The following is a 22,179-nucleotide window of genomic DNA, read 5'->3' as shown; positions in this document are numbered from 1 at the left end:
TCTTCCTGACAGGTTCACGCTACTCTCATATCCATCCTTGGTTATGGTCCCCTCCTTCCATCTGTTGTGTCCTTTTTAAAAGGGAAAAAAATAACTTTTGTCTGATAATGAGTGTCACACATGCTCATTGGAAGGTACTTGGAAGACACAGTAAGTTTTTAAAAAAAAAAACACCCATAATCTCATCACTGAGAGATAACCACTGTTAGAATTTGGTATAGTCTTTACGGTATTTTTTTTCCTTCCGTGCATATATAAATTTTTATCAAAATTGGAATGATACTGTATATACAGCTTGTGTCTTGCTATTTTCACTTAACGTTATATAGGACCATTTTCACATATCATTAAATATTCTTTGAAAACATGATTTTTTAATGGCTGCATAATCTTCCACTGTTCAGTGTACATGTCCTTTTAAAATCTAGGCTCATCATATTTTAAAGCTTATCCGTGTGCAACAGCAATGATTTTTCCTTAAATGTCCTTCTCTTTCAACCCTTCCCCCACTCCAGTCCCTTTACTTTGTCAGGTTGATTGTTTGAGCTTGTAAAGGTGGAATTTCATTTTTAGAGCACCCTGTCCTTATGGAATTATACTCCCTTGTAGAATCTCTTGCCATGGAATCACACGACCGTTCTTGCCCTCCCTGTGTAGCAGTTTGCTTTCCTTAAGTTGGATTCTGTCCAATGCCTCCTTCGCTGGCTACTGTCAACTCTAGACATGCTTGCTTTCTCCGCAGATCCCCATCACTTCCCTTTTATCGTTTTGGTTTTTTTTTTTTAAGATTTGATTTATTTATTTATTTATTTGACAGAGATCACAAGCAGGCGGGGGGGGGGGGGGGGGGGGGGATGAGGGAGGTTGGAGGGAGAGCAGACTCCTGGCTGAGCAGAGAGCCGGATTCGAGGCTCTATCCCAGGAGCCTGAGATCATGACCTGAGCCGAAGGAAGAGGTTTTAACCCACTGAGCCACCCAGGTGCCCCGCCTTTTATTGGTTTTTGTCTCTTGGTCAGAATTAAGCAGCTTGGAATAGTGAAAAGGGCATTGGGCATTGAGAACCTCGGTTCCCATCTTAAAGATCACCAGCTGTGTGACATGGGAAAATTACTCAATCTTTCTGAGCCTTTTTTTGTTTTGTTTTGTTTTTTTTTTTTTTGGTCTCTAAGAGGGAATCCGATTAAATGATCATCTCCATGATAATTTGCAGCTGTAAAATGCAGTGACACTGAATCCAGAGTAGCAACTCACTTCGTTGTTTCTTTTTTCTTCTAAAAGGTAAACTGTTAAGCAAAGCAAGTTAAGAGGTTATCTACATTTGCTTCTGGAATTCTGTTAGATGAACCAGCCAATATTCCTTTTTTTTTTAAATCATCTCTGGCCCTATGCTAGGTTTACGAAGATGAAAAAGATGAGTCCCTGCCTTAGAAATAGTCACAGTTTAGTGGAGAAAACAAACATTAAAAAAACAACCATTAGGGGCGCCTGGGTGGCTCAGTGGGTTAAAACCTCTGCCTTTGGTTCAGGTCATGATCTCAGGGTCCTGGGATCAAGCCCCCGCATCATGCTCTCTGCTCAGCAGGGGGCCTGTTTCCCTTCCTCTCCCTCTGCCTGCCTCTCTGCTTACTTTTGATCTCTGTCTGTCAAATAAATAAATAAAATCTTTAAAAAAAAAAGACAATGATACATACAGATTCTAAATTTGGCTCTGCCACTTACTGGCTGTAGTAGGTAATTTGGGGTAAGTTACTTAACTTTTCCATCCCTTGGTTTCTCTGGGTTACGAACTTAAGCTGCCACCAGCATGTTGCCTGTGTTTCTTCTGCCTCTTGCATCACTTGTTAGCTGTGTAAACTTAGGAAAGTTCTGGAACCTCTACACGTCATTTCCTCACCTACGAAATGGAGATAATAATAGAAGCTTCCTGCTTAAGTTCTGGTGAAAATTAAATAAGTTAATATATGTACAATTCTTAGGTGAGTGCCTAATATATAGTAAGCACTTAATGTTAGCTGCTGTTATTGTAAGGATTAAGTCAGTGTCTATATGTTACGCATAGTGTCTGCTACTGTAATAGGAACTGGATCGATTTCAGTTATTATTATTATTTCTACAATAGAGGTTTGGATAGATGGCAATTGGAACACAGAGAAAGAAGAAATTAATACTGCAGAGGGAGGAGCTAGCCACCTGCTGGTGTAACTTTGAGGAAACTCAATCCAGAAGAACTCATGGGACTTGGCCAAGGCCATGTAGCACGTGAGCAACAAAACCAGGATTTCAACTCAGATGTCACTCCTAGTCCAGTGTCCTGTTAGGATCACCAGTGCAGCTTAGTGTCCATAGAGGCACATGGGTGTCAGTGGACACAGCAAGACTGAGGTCAGGCAGGCCAGGCACCACGCCCACTTTTCCCCCTACCATGAACTCACTGAGTATCTGGAAGCTGAGCTTGGTCAAGGAGAGGAGGTGGTCTGGCAGGGCTAGAAGGCCAGGCAGAACCTAGTCTTGCTCAGAGCCTAAGCTTTGGGCCATGTTTCCAAGGGCTTTTTCATGCCCTGTCCTCAGCCACAGCAGACTCATAGGTTGTCCAGTTTAAGGATGGGAGGGACGGGGGAGTGTCATCCCATCTCCTTGGACAAACTGTGTTCCCACCAGTACACTCTCCAGCCTGGGCCTTGCAGCCCTTCCCAGCACAGGGCAGTAGGGCTTTCTTCCTCTCTCCTTTTCCTATTTCTCCTTTCCCCCAAGCTTCCCCTCTTCCTTTCTTCCTTTCTTCCTCCCTCCCTCCTCCCCTCCCCTCTCCTCCCATTCTCTCCTCCCTCCCTCCCACTCCTTCCCTTTCTTTTCCTCATCTAGACCCCTCCCTGTGGCGAATCCCTGCTCTTGATCCCCTGAGGAAAGCAAAGTAGGGGAGGGGGTGCCTGGAACCCCGCCCGCACCCCATCAGCTGGGAGGCCAGCGCCGAGTGGGGGTGGGGCCGGGCTGCACCAGCGGGCTGCCCTGAATGACAAGCGGGGATATTGATCGCATTCTGAACTCAGCCCAGCCGATAGAAGGTAATTAATGACTCCATTTGCCTCAGTACTGAGGAGAACAATTGAGTTTGAAACTGCAACAACTGGCAGCTGGGGGTGAACCCCTCAGAGGGGGAAGGTAGTGTTAGACAAGGGGGGTGCGGAGCTGACGCCACCGGTCAGAATGGTGGGGAGCAAACACAGACGTTAGCACGGAGCCCCCCACCCCAAACACAGAGAGCCCAGGCCCCTCCAGCGCCCCGCCCCCTGGGGGCCGAAGCCCCTCATGCAATGATCCTACTTCCTCTGTCCCTTTTCCCTTTTTTCTTTTCTTCCTGTCTCGCTTCTTGGAGTCATTTTCTGTCTTCTGATGAAGTAAGACTGACGTCCCCCCCGGATTGCTTCCCCTCTGCTGTGTGATCTTGCGCATTTTTTTTTTTACCCTCCCTCGGCTTGTTCCCTGGTTTGTAAAACTGACCTAATGGTATCTCGTTGGCAAGTGTTGTGTGAGAACTGGAGATGCTACGTGTGAAGCTTCTGAAGCCCGCCTGGGACACGGTGTCCATACGTGCTAATGACGATGATGGTGATGACCTTTGACATAAAAGGCAAATTTGGTGGCGAATTTGGAGAGGGCTTCAGAGTCAGACATCCTGAGTTCAAATCCAGCCTCTGCTGCTTAGTCCTTGGCTATTGTTGAACAAATAATTTTCCTGCTCATCTGAAAAACGAGAAGTACCTCATAAAGTCAAGCGGATTTAATGAGTATATGTAAAAGCTCTAATGTCAGTTTCCCCAGAGGTAGACGTGTGTACTGGGGCTGCGAGAGCTGAGGGTAGCATACTTCTTCCCTGTACTTGAAAGATCCCTCTCAAATGCCTAATTCTTACTTCTTGGATCCCACCTTGATTTTGTAGACTTTGATGAGCCTGGGTGTTTTCTGACCAAGGAAATGGCATTATTTCATTCTGTCTCCAATCATCCCCCACCCACTTTTTGGTCAGTGCTCAAAACTTTCTCCTGTCCTTTGCAGTGACTACTTTGAGAATTCAGGTAGAAAGTCATCACACAAGGAGGATAGAACACCTTTGTGCCTAGCCCTCACCTTTAGGATGTGGTAGTCAGTGGCTTCTCTCCTGCCCAAATTGCTGGGCTCTCACTGGACAGCACGATTCATGACTGGCCTGGCCTGGAGTCAGAGAAGGTAGACAATGTAGAAGGTAGGGCTCTGCTCCCAGCAAGCCCAGAAGAGATGGGGAGTGACAAGGCTAAGTGAGTGAGATCAGATCCTTTCGCTGGGGGAGTAAATGACATTTTTATTGATGATTCTAGAAGTGGTTCATGCTTATTGTACAAAGTCTGGACAATATGGAAAAACTTAGGTGAGAAGAAATGATCCAGATTTGCTCATGATCCGAAGGTAACCATTGTCAACCATGTTCACAAAGTGGCTCTACTTCTAGTCGAGATGATCTTTGGTTGTGCACCTGTCTTTGTCCCTGTGGAAACTGGGGCACCCCTGCTGGAGCCCCCGCTCTGGACACGGGCTGGGTGGGCTCCTGCTGCCCATTGTAACTCCGTCCTCAGCTGTCCACGGAGCACCTTCCCGGCACCAGGCTCTCCGGTGGATATGCCCTTGAGCTAGCCTCCCACTAATCTCTACTTTGTTTGCTCTGAGCTCGTTTCCTCACCAGTAAATAGGGAATCATAATCCCTACCTACCTTGGAGCGTGGTTAGGAAGCCCAGATAACCTAAGATCTGTGAAAGCGTTCTGTTAACTGTTCAGCAAATAGGGAGCAGTCAGAGGAGAAGACAATATGAGCTTTTGTTTCCCCAAAAGAAAAATATGCATCAAAGTTTTAGCTCACAGTTTAATTTAATAAATTTATTTATATCCTGCCTTATTCCAAAAAGGACTTGTCGTAGCTCACTGTCCTTGAGAGTGCTCTTGCTGTAGTGGACAAAACACCTGGAATGGGGTCCAGTCCTGAGAGCCCTAGCACCGAGCTGTATGACCTCGAACTGGTCACCTCCCCCTGCTCGCTGCTTACCCCTCCTAGTTTTTCTCACTGTAAAATGAGAAATTTGGACCAAGTCTCCCCTAGTCATTTTCAAACAGTTTGTGCTCTCAGCAGAGGGCCACAGGCTGTGTCTTCAGTGTAGGGAGTGTGCAAGGCAGAGAAGTAGGGATGCTAGGAGGGAGACCGTACCCCAGATGGAGTCAAGTGGTCCCCATCTGAGGCCCTGGGTTTAGAACCTGGGCAGCAGGGTGAAATGACGTAGTGGGTAGGCTCTGGGTCAAGCAGACCTGAAGTCAAATCCTAACTGTCACTAACTGGCTGCCTACCCTGCCTACCTTGGCTAAGCCATGTAACGTCATTTTGCCTCAGTTTCCCTCCCTTTCACATAGGTATCACAGTCCTGACCTCACAGGGTTGTGGGGAGGATTCAATGGCATGTAATAAGCTGAGTACTGTGAGCTGCTCATGGACGGTGTTTGGGTCGGGGACAGAAGGAGGACAGGGCTGGATCCCCCACACACAGGGACTAATTAGCACACGGTCCCTTCCTTGCTCCAGCATTGTGCGGGGTGAGGTCTTACTAAACCTACAGCAACCACATTTTCCAACCTTCGTCTAAAATAGGGCCTGGCAGTGGAAAGAGAATTAAAAATCAGAATTGTTCCACAAAGCCCAGGACGTGAGGCCACCATACTCCAGCCCTGTTCTTGGAATCCTGACAGGGGGTTGGCTTATCTCATCAAGATAAAGGCCGAGGGCCTCCTCCCATCAGTTAGGAAAGGCCTTCTCTGGAACCAGCTTCCACCGTGGGCCAATAGACCCATCTTATCCCACCCCCGCTGTCTGTGACAGGGCCTCAGTGTGGGGAGTCCAATTCAGAGGTTGTCTCCGGTCCCTGTTCCCAAGCGACCTCTGTTGCCTTCCTTGGATGGTGGTTCTGCAGCTCCCATGTCAAGTGCTGCTCTTAACTGGGAAGACGGCGTTCTCTGTCCTTTGGGCAAAGGTACCATAGGTGGGCAGGGTGGTGTTGGTGAGAGGGCCACTGTTAGAAGCTCACCAGCAGTAGGGGTGAGTGAAGAAGGGTTATAAGCCCACCCAGGGCCCTGCTGTGGATCTTCCCACATCCTCTGATTGGTAGGGACCTGATAGTCGACTGGGTATTCTGGGGTGCCAAGCCAGTCAGGTGGCCAGTCCAGAGACCTTGGGCCAGGGGCCTGGGTCAGCCATTCATTCAGTCACTCATCAAACGCCTCCTCTATGCCCATGTCCGTGCCCAGCGCTAGAGCCACAGAGATGAATTCAGTCACGGTCTCTGCCAATGGGGAACTCATGGCCTGGCTCTCTGTTGGATCCGGAATCTTCTTGGAGAAGGATGCTCTCTAATTACTCATGCATTTCCTTTCCTGCTCACTCTGAAACCTAGATCAAGATGTGCTTCTGCCTCCTCCTCTGTCTTGGCTTCCTCCGCCAGCGAGCCTTGACTCCCCGGGGCCTAGCAGTGATGTCCCAGTGTGGTTCCATCCCTCTCCTTGTGTCACCTCTCAGAGTCTCCCCTTGGGAAGTCCCACCCAGAGGGCTCTCTCGCCGTCATCCTCAGGAGGTCTCTGCCCGTGGGCAGCGCTGAGCACCACTTCGTCTTCTCTTCCTTTTCTACTCTTTTCTTCCATGTTCTCTTTTTGTGTCTGCTCTTCTTTCTCTCTTCTCTTTTCTTCTGTTTTTCCTCTTCTTCTGCCTACCCTCCCCCACGCCCATCCAGGCCCTTCCACAGCTGGACACCCAGGTTCCCCGTTCAAGTGACTTCTCCCCAGCCAGCATAAGGCAAGGAGCGTCTTCCCTTCTTCCTCTGCCTGTTCTCTGCCTCTGCCTTTCCTCCTTTCCTGGACTTCTGCTTCTTGAACCTCTGATCCCAGGCTTCTCCCAACCACCTCTCCTCACTGCCTCCCACAATCTCCCCTTGCCTTCATCCTTTCCATCCTTCTCCAGCTGAAGGAAGGGTGCCACCCCTCCTCTGAAGAGAGCTTGCGAGAGCTTCCGGTCCCCATCCTCCATGGCTCCACTGCCCATGCCCTGTCTCTGCACCCCCACCCCCCACTCCCTCCAGAAGTTTCTTTGTGCTCCTTCGTCATTCATCATTACCGCTGCCTTTCCTGCCTCCTCATTGCCTTCTTCTTTCTCTGGGAGTTTCCTCAAGCCTCCTGTAGCCTCTCTTGGGGTTCTCTGCAGGCTCTCATCACACCACCTTGCTTTCCTGATCCTCCAGCACCTGCTTTCTCTCCCTCACCCCTGCGCCCTTCCTCCTCCTCTCCTTCCCTTTGCCCGCCTCCCGCTGCCACCTATTCCAGTAGCAGGCTTCCCTTCGCCTTTCCGTCCTCCCTCCCCCTTCCACTGCTGCCTCTGTAACCTGTCTTATCACCAGGGCCTGAGTATACAAAAAAATAAATAAATAAAAAGGTCAGTGAGTGGAGGGAGCAGCAATAACCCCTAAAACAGTACTATCAGTGGAACATGATTGATCAATTGAATTCCATAGCGGCTGAAAAATGTGGGATTAAGTAGTGTATTATACGCACAATGAGTTGAGGCATGATGTTCATTTCAAGTTCATTTCGCCGGCCTCTGCCACCAGATCAGGCAATCAATAGGGGCAGCAGATATCATATATCACCTCTCTGCGGGCTGGGGAGAGAGCACCATAATCTCTCGCAAATTTAGAGTGACAGATTTGTCAAGATCTGAAGGGCCCCTGAATAAATGAAGGAAAAGAGACTCCTCCAGCCAGTGACCTGAGGACAAAGCTTCAGTTCAGCCCCCATACACACATACACACACACACACACACACGGTGGAGTCAAGCCACACACAGGCTCAGACACAGATCCACACAGGGGCACGCTGTGAGCCTTCCCACACATATGCACACACCCGGGCACTGAACGTGGGAGCACCTGCTCACAGACAAATGCACACCTTCCTTGCCGGGACCCATTTGGCGACACTGCAATAACCGCACACAAAGACACCACCACCTCGCTCGGCCGGACAGCAGGGATTCCCAAAGAGGTTAGGAGGATTCCAGTGGGAGAGGGTTAGACACAATGAACACGCAAAGAGCTACAGGGGTGGAATCAGGAGGCACATCCTTGAAAGAAAAGCAGGCACAGAAGAAACACAGGGCACCTGAGCTCACACTCCCCATGCGGTGAAACATGCATGTGTGCACACACACGCGCGTGCACGTGTGCTTGGAAAACAGCTCTCGTTCTGTCACTTACACAAACACCCACACGTATCTGTCTGGATGTTTACACGTGTACAAATGCGTATACACAGAGAATACCCACATGCAAGGAAAAACTAAGTGTGCCGCACCCTAACTTATATAAGAGAGACACATGCAGTGTCTTAGACAAAATCATTCCAGAGGCTTGCACAATAAAAAATACAACAACCAAGTTTTGTGCCCGTAGGAATGCAGGGAACATGGAAACCCCGTGGAGGCTGGCCCTGTGTCTGTCTCTCCACCTCAGCCTTCATCCTGCCCTTCATTTCTCTCTCTTTTACATGCGCGCACGCGCGCGCACACACACACACACACACACACACACACTTTCTTTGCTTTCCCACCTCCTGAGGAATAGAGTACAGGGAAGGGAAGATAGCGGGTCCCATTTGGAAAGCAGACCCCATGCTCCATCTGGGAAGCCGGAAGAGAGGATGGCTGCGGGTTGAGGTTAATCAATATGTAATATTTTCTATGGTCTCCCGAATGATACTGTACGGTGTTACTGTATATAATGCAATATTGATTATATCATATCGTATAATCACCTATAAACTGATATATATAATAGTCCCAGAGGAACACCCTGAGGCCTCCAGCATGTGCTGGCCCCAGGCCCAAGGCTCTTCTATGGGTCTTGGGCTGAAGGAAGCCAAGGAATGGCCACACTGGGGCTGGCGAGGACCCAGCCTCGGCTTGGGGAGTTGCCACGTAGATGTTCACAGAGAGAGCCAGTGAGGAGACTCTTAGCTCACTGCGTGCTCTGGAAACTAACAGACAGGATGCAGGGGTGCAGGGATGGGGGGAAGGGTAGCAGAAAGTCTGGGTAGAGCGGGACCTGGACAGAACTGGCCTGCAGCCACAGGGAGCAGGCACGAGTGTGGCACCTCCACAGCTTTTCCTTCACAGAGTGTGTCTCGGCTCTCTGTGACAACCACAGGAGGAGCCAGGCGCCCATGGGGCTGGCCCCTGACAGAGGTCTGGCTGGAGTCCAGGTCGGAGACAGAGGCTGAGGAGGGTAGTCTGGGTATAGGAGCACACTCTGGGCACAAAGACACTGTCTTTAGTCTCTGCCCAAGGCGGGGTCTCGCTCCTCACGTATCACCTGCTGTCCTCCTGCTCTGGTCTCTGTCTTGGCCCCACGAGAACAGAATCCCTCAGCTTGACTTTCAGAGTCCCTCCTCCCTCGGTGGTGAAGTTAATTACTTCACCCAGTCTCCGTGTTACACTCAGCCTCGGAGATTTGATAATTTTCCACCCTTGGAGTCAGTGGAACTGAAATTCATCTCAGAGCCGAGTTCAATTCTCCACAGGCTCGGTAATGCTGGTCTGAGACACCCAGCTCCTCCCCCAGGCTGACCCAGGCCTGGGGACAGAGGGGTTCTCGGAGACATTCCCTCAGGAGACCCCCTGGCTATAGCTCTGCCCAGTCCTTCCCACACCCCCGGCTGCCCACACTGGGACAACTTGCCTTTCTTTTCCCAGGTCCTTTAGAGGCTCTGGCTTCCCCAGCCAGATTTTGGAGGCATGGTCAGCCCCTGGGTCAGCTGCTCTAGCTTAAAAGTTGGGGGTGAGGGGTCCCAGCAGGGCTAGAAAGTCCCCTTGACCTACTATGCCTGTGCCAGCCTGCGCTGATGCCACCAGTGTCCATGTGTCCTCCAGATGTGTCCGAGGGCTCGGTCCCCAATGGAGACTCCCAGAGTGGCGTGGACAGTTTGCGGAAGCACTTGCGAGCGGACACCTTCACCCAGCAGCAGCTGGAAGCTTTGGATCGGGTCTTTGAGCGTCCTTCCTACCCCGACGTCTTCCAGGCATCAGAGCACATCAAATCAGAACAGGTGAGGAAGGACCTTTTTTTTTTTTTTAATATTTTATTTATTTATTTGACAGTAAGAGAGAGCACAAGTAGGGGGAGCAGGCAGAGGGAGAAACAGGCTCCCCATTGAGCAGGGAGCCCAATATGGGACTCCATCCCCGGACCTCGGGATTGTGACCTGAACTGAAGGCAGCCGCTTAATGACTGAGACACCCAGGCACCCCAGGAAGGAGCTTTCTGCTTGCAGAAGTGGACAGGGACGGGGCAGGACAAGGCCTCTGAAAAACGTGTGTACCCAGCGTCACCCATGTGACATACAGGTACACCACGTGCATGCCAAGTAGACACACTCATACCGAGACGCTATGGTAGTGTTCAGAAAAACCATTATGGTATATGGCAGTTAGAAATGATGAGTTCTGGGTGATAGGTCTTGGGTAAGTCTTGTTCCCTTTCAGAGCCTCAGTTTCCCCATCCGTAGAATGGAGGACTTGGGTAAGGTCTAATGGGTCGCTTCTGGCCCTGCCGTTCCACGCATGTGGCATAGAAGACCCAGGACACGTCCTTGTCCTCTTGCCATGTCCCTTGCCTAAATGCCTCGGAGGTCTTACAGAAAGTTTGGGCGAGACCAGGGTGCTCTTCTCTCCCTCGGGGCCTGCCTCCTGCTCCCAAGTCCAGCTGTCCCGTGTGACCCGAGGTCAGCTGATGGCCTATCCCTCTGCCCCCATACTTCGTCCAGATGCAGAACGGCCCTGTGCACCACACAGCCCACAACACACCCGCACAATACACAACGTAGACACATCTCCTAACTCCTCACATTTACCCTTGTGCACGTGTTTACCACCACAGGCACCTGCTCCCTCCCCCGCTCACAGCTCACACTCCTGCTAGCACACGCTCCCCCCACCCCATCTGCCAGGAGGGGGGCCTTCTCCCAGACCACAGCTCGGCACACCCCCAGCACCGGCCTCCATCCACACATCCAGAGGGGCCCCAGTGCACACACTCCCATTCCTCCCACACCTAAGGCCCTGGCCAGGCTCACAGCCACCGCACAACCCCGTCCGCTGGGCTTGCACGCACACACGCACGCTCACGCGCTCTCACACCCGCGCAGCCCTGCAGGCTCCACGCGGCGCGGTTCCGCTCTAGGACGCCAATGGCTCCCAGCCACTCGCCTCTCTCTCCGCCCGTCCTTTTATCCCATAAGCTGTTTGTCTTCATAAAACAAAAATCAAAAGTCTTTTTAAGGTGCCCTGAGCCATAAACCAACAAAGGAGGAGCCGGCCGAGGCGGGCGGCTCGGTGCACCCTCCACGAGTCCCCGGCTGTATTACAATGAATAACCTTTATTTACTTTCATTAGACTATTAAACACCAGCACAGTCATTTTTCCCCCTGAAACTCGGAGCAGGGCCCATAAAGCAAATCCGAAGCCTAATTGAGTTCATTTTAATTTCTCTCCGATCACAGCGAATTACTCTGGTGATAAATCAGGGGGCAGCTTCACCCCCAGTAGAAGGCCTAATTTGCAGCTAATTACAAAACTGATTTCTACAGGAAGATCAATACGAGAAGGAATTGGAAATGACGAGGCAATCCCGGCCAGCCAGGGAGGGGAGGGGGCCCTCTGGGGGGGCCAGGAAGCGGAAGGGAAAAAAACAGACCCGAAAGAGCAGAAAATCAGTTTTAATTTAACGTAATATTAATCAGAGCAACTTTTCCTGCTTTGTGCAAGCTCCTGGTCGGCCCGGCTCCGGGGTCTGGCTGAGCAGTGACGGCAATAAAAAGGCAATTACCCGAGTGTTTCGGGCAGGACACCCTTTCAGAGGCAATGACTGGCCCCCTCCCACCCTTCTGTTAGCCATGTGGACTCTCCCCCTCCCCAATTTCATACCCCAGTGCACAGGCAGAGAGCGAGGGGCCCGTGGGGCTGTCTTTGTTTGTTTTTTAAAAAGGGGGCGCCAGCACCCTATCAGCCAGCCCAGCAGTGCCAGGCCCAAGGCCCCCCTAGGCCCTTCCCCCAGCTCCTGCCTCTGCGGGCCCATCAGGGTCCACCCCTCCTCCCCAAGACTCCAGGGGGACCTGAGAACACCCCTTGCTTCTCAGCAGGGGGGCCCCAACTGCTACACTCCACCCTTGGGGCTTTGTCGGCAGGAGAGGCTACAGCAGTTCAGAGAGGGCTGGGATCACCACCACCAACTATCCTCTAGCTACCCCCAGTTGGGTATCCCCCACCCACACAAAACTCTCCGTCATCTGCTGAGCCCACCCCTCCCTTGCTCCCCTCCCTCTGCCTGGCCATCTCCTTCCGCCCCATCTGGGAAGGCTCCCTGTCCCTCCCCCCCATCTGCACACTGAGCCCTCTCTCCGCGTGTGCACATCAGTAGAGAGCTGTCGCTTTTCTCTCTTCTCCCAGGGGAATGAGTACTCCCTCCCAGCCCTGACCCCCGGGCTTGATGAAGTCAAGTCGAGTCTATCTGCATCCGCCAACCCCGAGCTGGGCAGCAACGTGTCAGGCACGCAGACATACCCTGTTGTGACCGGTAAGGAGGCTTCCAGGAGGTGGGGGGAGGCACTGATTTCAGTAAGGGCACCTCAGCCCATGCCATCTGGGGCCCAGTGGGACAAGTGGGCCCCTTGTCATGATATCTGCAGAGAGAGCGAGCCTCCGAAAACCAGGGTGCTTTCTGAACAGATGTGTGCAGATGTGAGGAGAAGAGATTGTGGTCAAGGTCTCTGTGTGCTTCCGCCTGGAAAGGTCGAAGCTAGGAGGAGCTGTTGCTGGTTCCTTCTGCCCATCCTCTTGCCTCTCTCTTTGCCTTTTCTCTTGCCACCCGCAAGGTGCCCGGAATCAGATGCCTCTTGGCATCTAGGATGTGCACAGAAGAGGGCAGAGGGTAAATAATTTAGGCCAGACTGGGAGGAGGAGGGCGGTGTCCAGCCTCCCTACTGCCATGCCTCCAAGGATCCTCGGGGGTCCACCTTCCTCTCCTTCTAGGCAGCCTGGGGAGCTGCGGTTTGGGGCTTCAGGGCAGGGCCTCCACCTCCTCTGTGGTTACAGAAAAGCACAATTATTACAGTCGCACTCTCGCTTCCCAGAGAAATCACTGAGATTGAGGCTTGATTTCAAGGCCAGGCAGGGTCAGGCCTGTCCCACAGTCAAGTGCAGGGGAGAGGACATCTAATCCCGCTGCTCCCGCGGATTGGGAGCAGCAGAGGCGGCTGGAGGGGAAGCAGGCTGAGGTGTGGTGCAGCAAAGGACCCAGCCAAGGAAGCTCTAGGCCTCAGAGCTGCAGGCTAAGGAAGGCGCCTGGCACTGCAGAAGGGTTTCCGGGCCAGGAAAGTGCCCAAGTGGGAGAAACACACATTGAGGTGTTATTAAAATTCACCTAATTATTCTGGAGACACTAAAGCCAATGTGCCGTTTGTTCCTTGGGAGACAGAATGATTGAGAAGGGTCTCGGTGGGGATTGGGAGACACTGAGGCGTTACCTGCCGAGCGAGGCATGTGGAGGCGGCCCAGGGACCCAGCGGCGGGCCTGTAGGCAGCCAGCGTCACAGCCAGTGGCAAAGGCAGGAAACAAGGCCCTGGTGCTGGTGTGGAAATGGTCTGAGCGGGGCTCAGGCCTGAGCTGGGCTGTGAGTGGCCATCCAGTTTCCACCTGCGGGCTTAGGAGGGCCTTGTCCTTAACCTTCCCAGGCTGTCCTCAAGATGTGTCCTGGTACAGCTGTTTCTGGCCCAGACAGGGTTGAGCTCTTCAGCTAGGTGATCAGAGATGGGAGTTCTGGAAGTACCAGAGACCCGGACGTTGCTTTTGGGAGTGACAACCTTGGCTGGGTCAGGGCATAGCCTATTACCAACTGGCCCTCGATATGAGTCCTCCTTGGCCAACATGGAAGCTCTCTGACCTGCTGGGTGTTCTGACCCAAGGCAGAGAGATGGTGCAGGCCAGGCCAACTTTCTGATCTGCTGAGAGTTTCAGTGGTCACTTCCTGAAGGTGGCCCAGCCCAGGCCAGGGACAAAAGAGAGCCCAGGAGACTTTTCCCTCATCCCAGCTGTGCTTCTCTGTGCCTGGGACCACACGGTCCAGAAGGCAGGAGCTCCCCGGGGTGGAGAGATGGATCTTCGGGTAGGGTTCCTGCTGCAGGAGAACTCGGGCTGGTACAGAAAAGTGCCTCCACCTTGAGCCTCCCCCGCCCGCCTCCCCCCCATGGCCCTGGAACGGTCCCAGCTCAGCCTGGGAACATCTCCGGCTGATCCATCTGGATCCAAGTGTGAGAAAAGTTCATTTCAGACCCAGCTTGACATTCCCAGGTGGCAAGTTAGCACTAACATCTCAATCTGTATGCGACATTTCAATCAAGCGAGGAGTAACAAAAGCAGAACCATTAACATTCGGAGCTGTTCACCAGTGGTAATGACGGGAAACTCGCTCAGAAACTGGAAATTACCAAAAAGAGAGAAGTGTGTGGAGAGGTGGGGGAGGGGAGGTGGGAGGAGGTGGGGGCAGGGAATGATTTTTCTACACTTAGGCCAAGATCCAATGTTTGGATTAATGGTGCCATTACCAAAGAGAGGGCTGCCGATTATGCTCATTCTTAAAATGTTTTTGCTGGCAATTAAACGGCTGGAGTTATTGATCTTTGTTGATTTTATGTCCTCCTAATTTGCATAATCTATTAAAGATGAATGATTCATGATGTGTTTATTATGGGGACAAACAGAATGTGCTGGAGGTACTGTCAAGGTGAGAAACGGGGCAGTGCCCAGACACTTGATGGGCCACCTCGGGAGTGGGTCCAGCATGGTGGCCTTGGGGCCAGGACTTTATGGGTAGCAGTAAGCAGTGATGCAAGGACAGCAGACACAAGAGACTTGGACTTGGGCTAGGTTCTTCTAGAAAGATCTTGGCATCTGTGAAAACTTCAAGCACAGCTGGCATATGGGAGAGGCTTTGGGAATATTTGTAGACGTTCCCTTTGAAGATTCTTAAAAAGCATATTTTGTTGGAAAATATGAAGGACTTTGGTCAAGAAAGAAAAGGGGAGGCTCTTTCTGGGCAGGTGTGTGCTAACCGTGAGGGAGCAGGGAGGTCGTCTGTGTCCACAGCCTGGCTTGGGTGTACGAAGGTGTTCCGGGCCCCGTCGTCATCCCCTGTGTCTCGGGCACCCAGCTCATCTTCCTCCCTGGGGACAGGCAGCTGACGCTGTAAACCTTCAGGGATGAGTCCTGGGGAAACCTGCCCAGCAATGCCCTAGCCCAACCTGGAGAGCCGACCTTATTGATATTCCTGCCACCTCCTGGCACGAGAGGCTGATTTCAAACTTCACCAGCCACTTGATACAGCTGTTCCACAAGGTCAGGACTGAGAGGAGAGAGGAGCCCGGGCTATTGTGTGGAGGGGAGAGTGGGGCCCAGTGGGCCAGGACACAGCTAATCACATTGCAAGCAAGGCTGGCTGCCAGTGTCTGGGGCTTGGCCTGATAGTCTCCCCTCCCCACCTTCCATCTTGGAACCAAGGAGAGAGACGGACTTTTCTGGGTGGTGTTTGCAAGTTCTGCCGAGATTTTAATTTCACTGCATCACAACTCAGCGAGCTGCCAAGTCAAGCTGGTTATTTAAATTTATCACCCACTTTCCCTTCCGCCGCTGGGCTGCTCGAGCTCAGCGGCATCTCTTCTCTCCAGCCCACTGCTCTAGGCTGCTGGTCTGGAACGGAGCCGAGTCTCTCCAAAGTGATAAGGAAAAGGGGACCAGCTAGAGGAAAGAGTGAGTTGGGGGTACTCGGGCCCCAGGCTGCCTCAGTTTGGCTGGTGGTGGCTGGTACCTTCTTCTATCAACTTCTTACCCTTCCAGAGGACCCCATGGGGGCTGTCATCAACCCCTCAGTAGTCCCAAGGACCTCTGGACCAGGACTTCAGTGAAGACTCTTGCTCCAACTGGGTGCTGGTGCCTTCAAGTCTCCCATCATTGGTAGAAAAGAGCTCTTCTTCATCCCCATGACATTCACCTTGGCCTCTCCCTTCCTGTGTCTATCCAGGTCTTCAGCCATAGAGGAACATGAAGGGACACAGGCAGCCGTGTTGATCTGGGAGAAGATGAGTACTAGTTTCAGGATGCCCCCAAGTCCCTTGGAGAGGCGCCTGAGCATTTAGAGGGTCCCTTGTCCTGGTGGAAGTCCACAGTGAAGAGGAGCACAGGCTCCCTACCCTGGAGGCCACACAGAGCGAGACAGGGAGTGTGTGGCAGCTCTCCACGCTAACCCTAGCAGCCCAGGAATCCACCCGTCAGTCTCTGGAGCTGCTGCCCTGAGCAGGCTTCACTGGCCTCCGGTGGGCATCGCCACCGAGCGCTGGGAGAGCTTCGCGCGAGGGTAGTTCTTCCATCCTCCTTTTAGTCCCAGAGAGGTAGTGGAGGAATTGAGATCCGTGTCCAGAAACAAGCGGGCTACACTCCCAAAACCCAGCTGGATAAAAATGTAACAAGAATTGTCAACACACAACCAAACCTCACGCTCTGGTGCCAGAAGGAGAAGGAAACTCAAAGCCAGAGCTGTAGGTGAGAGCCCGAGGGTATCACCCTGGAGCTGGACCCTACCTGGGGGAGACTGCGGTTATAACACAGCAGACAGGAGCCACGAACTTGGGTCCAAAAGAAGCAGGAAGCCAGAAGTGAGGATCACCCTGTGTAAAGCCAGGAACAGAGTAAGACAATGCCGTGTGTGAAAGGGAAACACACAAATTATCCCAGTGGCCCAGGGAAGCAAGTGAGGGAAAAATCGTCTCCATGAAAAATGGAGTCCCCACTCCTGACCCTGGTTCAGGGTCCAAATTTATACCTGAGTATGTGGCAGGAACCCCCAGCCAAGACCTGACATAAAAAAATTTGTCTAGGATAATAACCTACTCTGAAACCCCAGCAGGAACCAGGGCAAACCTTCTCTACAGAGGCATTCCCGAACCTAGGGCACATGGAACCCCAGCAGTAAAGATGAGCTCACTACGAAAAATTACACCCCTCATGTAAATGCAAGCTATCATGAGGGGGAGTTAGCAGGAGCAAGAAATAGGACAATCAATACCCCTAAGAACTAGAGAGAATAGAACAGTCCGAAAGCAACTATAAAATAAGCATGTTTCATATTCCAAAAAAGATAACAGAAAAGCATCAGTTTTGTGTTTATCTCGGATCTAGATCCTTCATGCCCTCCGCACCTCCACCCCCGGCAGCTCAGCCAATCTTCTGGTAATAAAACCCAAAAAGGCCAGGAAGGAAGACCACAGCTATATATAGCTTATTGTTTTGGGGTCCAGGAGCCTCAGGCGCAGCCCTGAGAGTAGAGCCTGTCCCCTGCTTATCCAAGCTCCCAGGCTCAAGTGTCAGCACAGACTCTTCCCTTTGGAAAAAAACGTCTGAACTTTGGAAAGCTAGGGACAAGGCAAACACAGTCCTCAGCTTCTCTACCCTCTGTGGATAGCAGTGGAGGGAGAAGGTGGTTTTATTCAAGCGTTTGGGAGAAACTTCTCTTGATGCCTTAAGGCTACCACTTGGAAGGAATCCATAGCTGAGATCCAGGAGGAGGTGGGGATGCTGCCCAAAGGGGAGTGCCCAAGGTGGGAGAGGGAGCAGAAGCTTCTCCTGGAAGCTGGTAAGTTGTGGGGAGGTCAATAAGGCAAAGTTCAAAGCTGAAAAGCAGGGCTGACCCCCAGGTCCTGGAGGCCTGTGAGAACCCTGCAGGCTCAGCTTCTGAGAAAGGGTTGGGAGCCCTCAGAAGCTCAGACTCCTTGCCCACATCTGGGATGGTCAGTGATGCAGCCTTTTAGCGGACAGAAATGTGGATCCTGGGAAACCCTCCTCCTCCTACTCAGGGAGTCCTGAGGACCTCCAGAAACTGCCTCTTTCCTGTAGTTAACAACCCCCTTCCAAGGCAACTGCACTTCCCTCCATAAAACAAACAGCTTAGCCCTTGGCCAGCCCCTCCGGGGGAGGAGAGGGCAATAAAGGCTGAGAAATGTTTCTAAAGGAGGCTGGGAGTCTCCTAGCCTTGTCTGTCGGCTCAAAGCCCCTGATTAGCTAGAGGAATTTAGGGCACTGACATCAGAGCTCCTCTCCAACCTTGAAAGGAGGGGGCTAGGGAAACTTCTGATATCTAGCAACTCCGAGCCCTTTGCTGTGGAGGCCAAACCAAGCCAGAGGGCTTCCCCACACACCCGTGCGCCCTGGACCCTTCACTTAGGCCTGGAAGGCCCAAGAGTATGAAGCTAGCTAGCTTCCTTCAAACATCCCTGAGGCCTCCAGCCACATCCCCAAGGACCTCCAGCCCCCAGACCTCGGCTCTGATTTAATTACGGGGGCATTTCCATAGCAATGAGACATTGACTGATAATGCGGGTGCCCTAGGCCTGCAGCCTAGGGAGTCATTGGATCTGGGCTCTTTCCCTTCCTCCTTTATCCAGTTCACCTTTAGAGGGAAAGGATATTGAAAAGAAGGAGCACTAATCCACTCTAGGCCTGGGAGAGTCAGATCGGAATTGGAGCCAAATAAAAACTGTACCACCCCCAACTCCATCCTAAATCCACATCCATGTCTGTGTCTACTAGCCATCCCCAGTGGTCACGGCCTGCCCATCCCAGCAGGGCACCTTAGACAGAAGCATACAGGGCTTCTAACGGAGCTGCAGAGGGGAGCAGAGTCCTGGAGAAGATGAAGAAGGTGTGAAATACTCCTGGGTACTTTAGCAAAGACGCAGTACCGTGGCCGCCTAAGCTGAGCTCAGATGTGGCCCATTACCTTGAGCTTTCATCTTGACTTCTCCCTCCACCTCCTCCCTCCACCCATGAGACCCAAAGACTGAGCACCCCAAAAGGACTGTGCTTAGTCCTCCACAGCTAGGGCTCACTGATCTATGTAGAGATCAGAGAGAGGGGCCAGTTTTAATAGGAATCAAAATATTTTTAAGAAATCAGTGATCTTTATTTCAAACACATATAGTAGCCAACTCGGGCTAACGAAGGGTTGCCTAATAGCACTGGGTACCGTTTTCACGATTAGTTAGATTATGGAGAACCTCTCAGCTCTTATACGGTTGTTTAGAGATGCTTGGGATATCCCAGAGGACATTTCTCCAAAAGGAGGGCGGTCCCCTGACACTGAGCTTGTTTACTCCATTATTTGGTACTTTCTAAGAAGAAAAGTTTGGCTAAGTAAAAGTAAATCAGTCAATTCAATCTTTTCTGAATGACCAGAAATCCTAAATGGTGGTGTCACAATGAATATTATAGGTATGCTTGGGACGAAGGGCTCAGAAGTCTCCTGGTGGCCTCAAAGGCCCCCAGATAAGACCGGAAGGCCTGTTTCCCCCAGAGAATCAACCAGCCCTCAAGGGACAGGAAGACACACACCCCCACCCCCGCCACCCCCCCTACACACACTGCTTCCCTAGGGGGATCCGAATCTTTCTTTCCCTGCTATCAGCCTCAGGAAAACAAGCCAGTCCTTTTTCAACCCTGAGCTTGGGGAGGCAAGCCCTGCCACTAGTGTTACTTCTGAGAGGGCTTTGCTCCCTTCAGCCTGGAATCCCCCCACTCCTCCGTAGAGGTGGCTGGGCTGCCAGGCAGGGAGAGAGGAAGTCCGAGGGCCGCTCCCAGAGCAGCCTAATGCTCCAGCAGCTTAAGTGGCCCTTCTCCTTGGGATTAGGGTTTCACTTACACACAGCGCCTGAAAAACGCTGCGCTTTCGGAAGGATTAGAGCTGACAATTCAGTGCACTCAGGGAACAAAATAAAGCCGGAGAGGAACTGGGAGACCTGGAGTATCAGGAGACTGTGCAAACAGGCTTAACCTCTGCCCACCCAGCAAGAGGGTCTCCCGTGCTCTGAGCCCAGCCGTGAGTCAGAGCCAGCCTCCTCGGCGCCCGCACCTGCCCACGTGCGATTTGCTCTCGTTGCTAGAGAAGGCAGCTTGGGAAGTGAAGGAGGAGAGGGCTAGGATGTCGTCCCCTCTCTCTGAGCCTTAGTTTCCTTCACTAAAAAATAGCCAGACTCCCTCGCAGGCCTCTGCAGATGTGATACTGGCCCTCACTGCCTAGCCCTCTCCCAGGATCCTGAGGCTATGGCTCTATCCGCCATCCGGCAGAGTTTAAAGGAAGCCACCTCTTGGGGGGCCCTATGCCAGCAGGCGACCATGGCCCAGAGAAGGGCAGTGTGCTGGAAGGAGAAGGAGAGGGAACAGCCTAACTGGTTGTACCCAGCTAGTTGGCTGTCAGGGTGCAGACCTTCCTGAGCCCACCCAGCTCTGGGCGGCTAAAGGTCCAGCTGTGGGGGAGGCAAGATCAGCTGGGAGAGCAGCCACCTGAGCTGGGGGCACAGCCCCCTCTGCTGGAACCCAGGGCAGACAAGTCTCAGAGGAAGCGCTCTGGGGCCAACCCAGCGCCTGGGGCTGGCGGCTCTCACTCAGGCATCCCTGCTCCCCCTCACCCCCAACCCAGGAGAAACCCTGGAGAGGATTCAGAAACATGGGAAATAAGAAACGAAACGAAACATGTAGAAAACTCTTTTCCTCTCCTTTAAAAGCAGCTTTTATGGATTTAAAGTTTGTGGCTTCAGTGTATTATGTAAATTTGGATTGGTCATAAAGTGATCATTATTGGTACAGTCATTGTAAACGTACAGTATATGTAGACAGTAATTACAAATTTAATAACTGTATTCTTGGAAGTATTATAAATGCTTGTGTCAAAAGCAGGCACAGACTGCCAACCTTGGAGCGATCTAACGTCTTCATCTTCACCACCTTATGAGAAGCAGACAAAACTTGAGAATAGGATAGTAAAACAAGAGTTATGTTTTCTGGCCTTAGGGTCCTCCATAGTGTCAAGTGGAGAGCAGAAGTGCTCATTTTCAGAGAACGATGCTGAGGAAAAGCATCTCCACACTCACTGAATAGAACTTCTGCTGTATAAATCTACGTCTAATAAGTCTTGTGGTCTGAGTCATCACCGGGCCGCGCTGGTGGCTGCCTTTGTGTTATTTCCTGGGTCTTCTGGATGCCGACGTTCTTGCTTGCGATCAGCCTCTCTGCCCCTCCACCTGTTTATTTGCTGTTCTTTGTGTGAGCTCGTCCGTTGGTACAATTCAAGTGTGTTCAGACGAATCGGTGTCTTTCTTATGCCAAAGAACTGGTTCTTTTGGTTTGGGAAAAAGAGTGTTTATCCATCTTGGAGTCGTGAATACTTCTGAGAGTATGATAAAAGCCGTCTAGATATTATGTATGTGTACCTATAACATTTGATGTATGGCTTTATATGGGCTCTGTGAAGCGAATCCATAGAGTCCTATGGGATCAGTGAACCCCAGTTTAAAATCCTTGCTGTAGGAAATGGAAGAAGCCAAAACATGCAAGCAACAAGAAGCAACAGGATGTTGTTTTAGGAAGGATTCCCCTAGCATAACCCCAGGTTACTCTCCTGGACCAAATACCTATTTTCTGAGTCTGTAATATTCAAGGACATCATTCCAGAATCAATTCCCAAGTATACTGCTTGTTCTGTCCATCCAGATTCTGCCCTCTACTCTCTGTGGAATCTTGAACATAACACTTAGCCCCTCTGGGTTTCAGTTTTTCATCTATACTGCGGGGATTAAAAACAGATCAGCATCATTGGTTGATACAAGGATCAAAAGAGATAAGACATAGAAAATATTTAGGATGGTGCCCAGCTGTAGTAGGTGCTCAGTGAGGGCTAGCTTAGTCTAGCTGAAGTAGAAACGCAACTCTGCCCTTGAATCTTAGAGCTGACAAAACAGCATAAATTGTCTGGGGGCTGAAATTTTCCAATTTCTTAATAAAGTCATTCACTTTGCTGTTCTCTGTACTTGTAAGAGGAACTGCACTTAGATTCTCCAAAACCGTTGATTTGATCTGGCCCATTTGCTAAGGAATGTCTGACAGAAGTGCACTGTCTGATTCAGATGCAGTGATTGCTGTAGAAATCGGCTGTAGACTCTTTGGGGACTTCCGCAGTTGAACTGAGAAGAC

At 51.5% G+C, this 22,179-nt stretch overlaps 1 protein-coding gene across 1 annotated transcript in view; it reads left to right on the top strand.

The window, feature by feature from the left end:
- Positions 1-22,179, top strand: part of PAX2 (paired box 2) — a 79,786-nt gene that overhangs the window by 49,113 nt on the left and 8,494 nt on the right. The window contains 2 exon segments of the mRNA XM_032882251.1: positions 9,983-10,158; positions 12,558-12,684. Coding sequence (XP_032738142.1) covers positions 9,983-10,158; positions 12,558-12,684 — 303 coding nt within the window.

This window comes from Lontra canadensis, unplaced genomic scaffold (genome assembly GCF_010015895.1).
Source record: "Lontra canadensis isolate GAN:19392208 unplaced genomic scaffold, GSC_riverotter_1.0 scaffold3, whole genome shotgun sequence".
Taxonomy (NCBI): Eukaryota; Metazoa; Chordata; class Mammalia; order Carnivora; family Mustelidae; genus Lontra; species Lontra canadensis.
The sequence above is the reverse complement of the archived record's forward strand: the minus strand, read 5'-3'. Positions and strand labels throughout refer to the sequence as shown.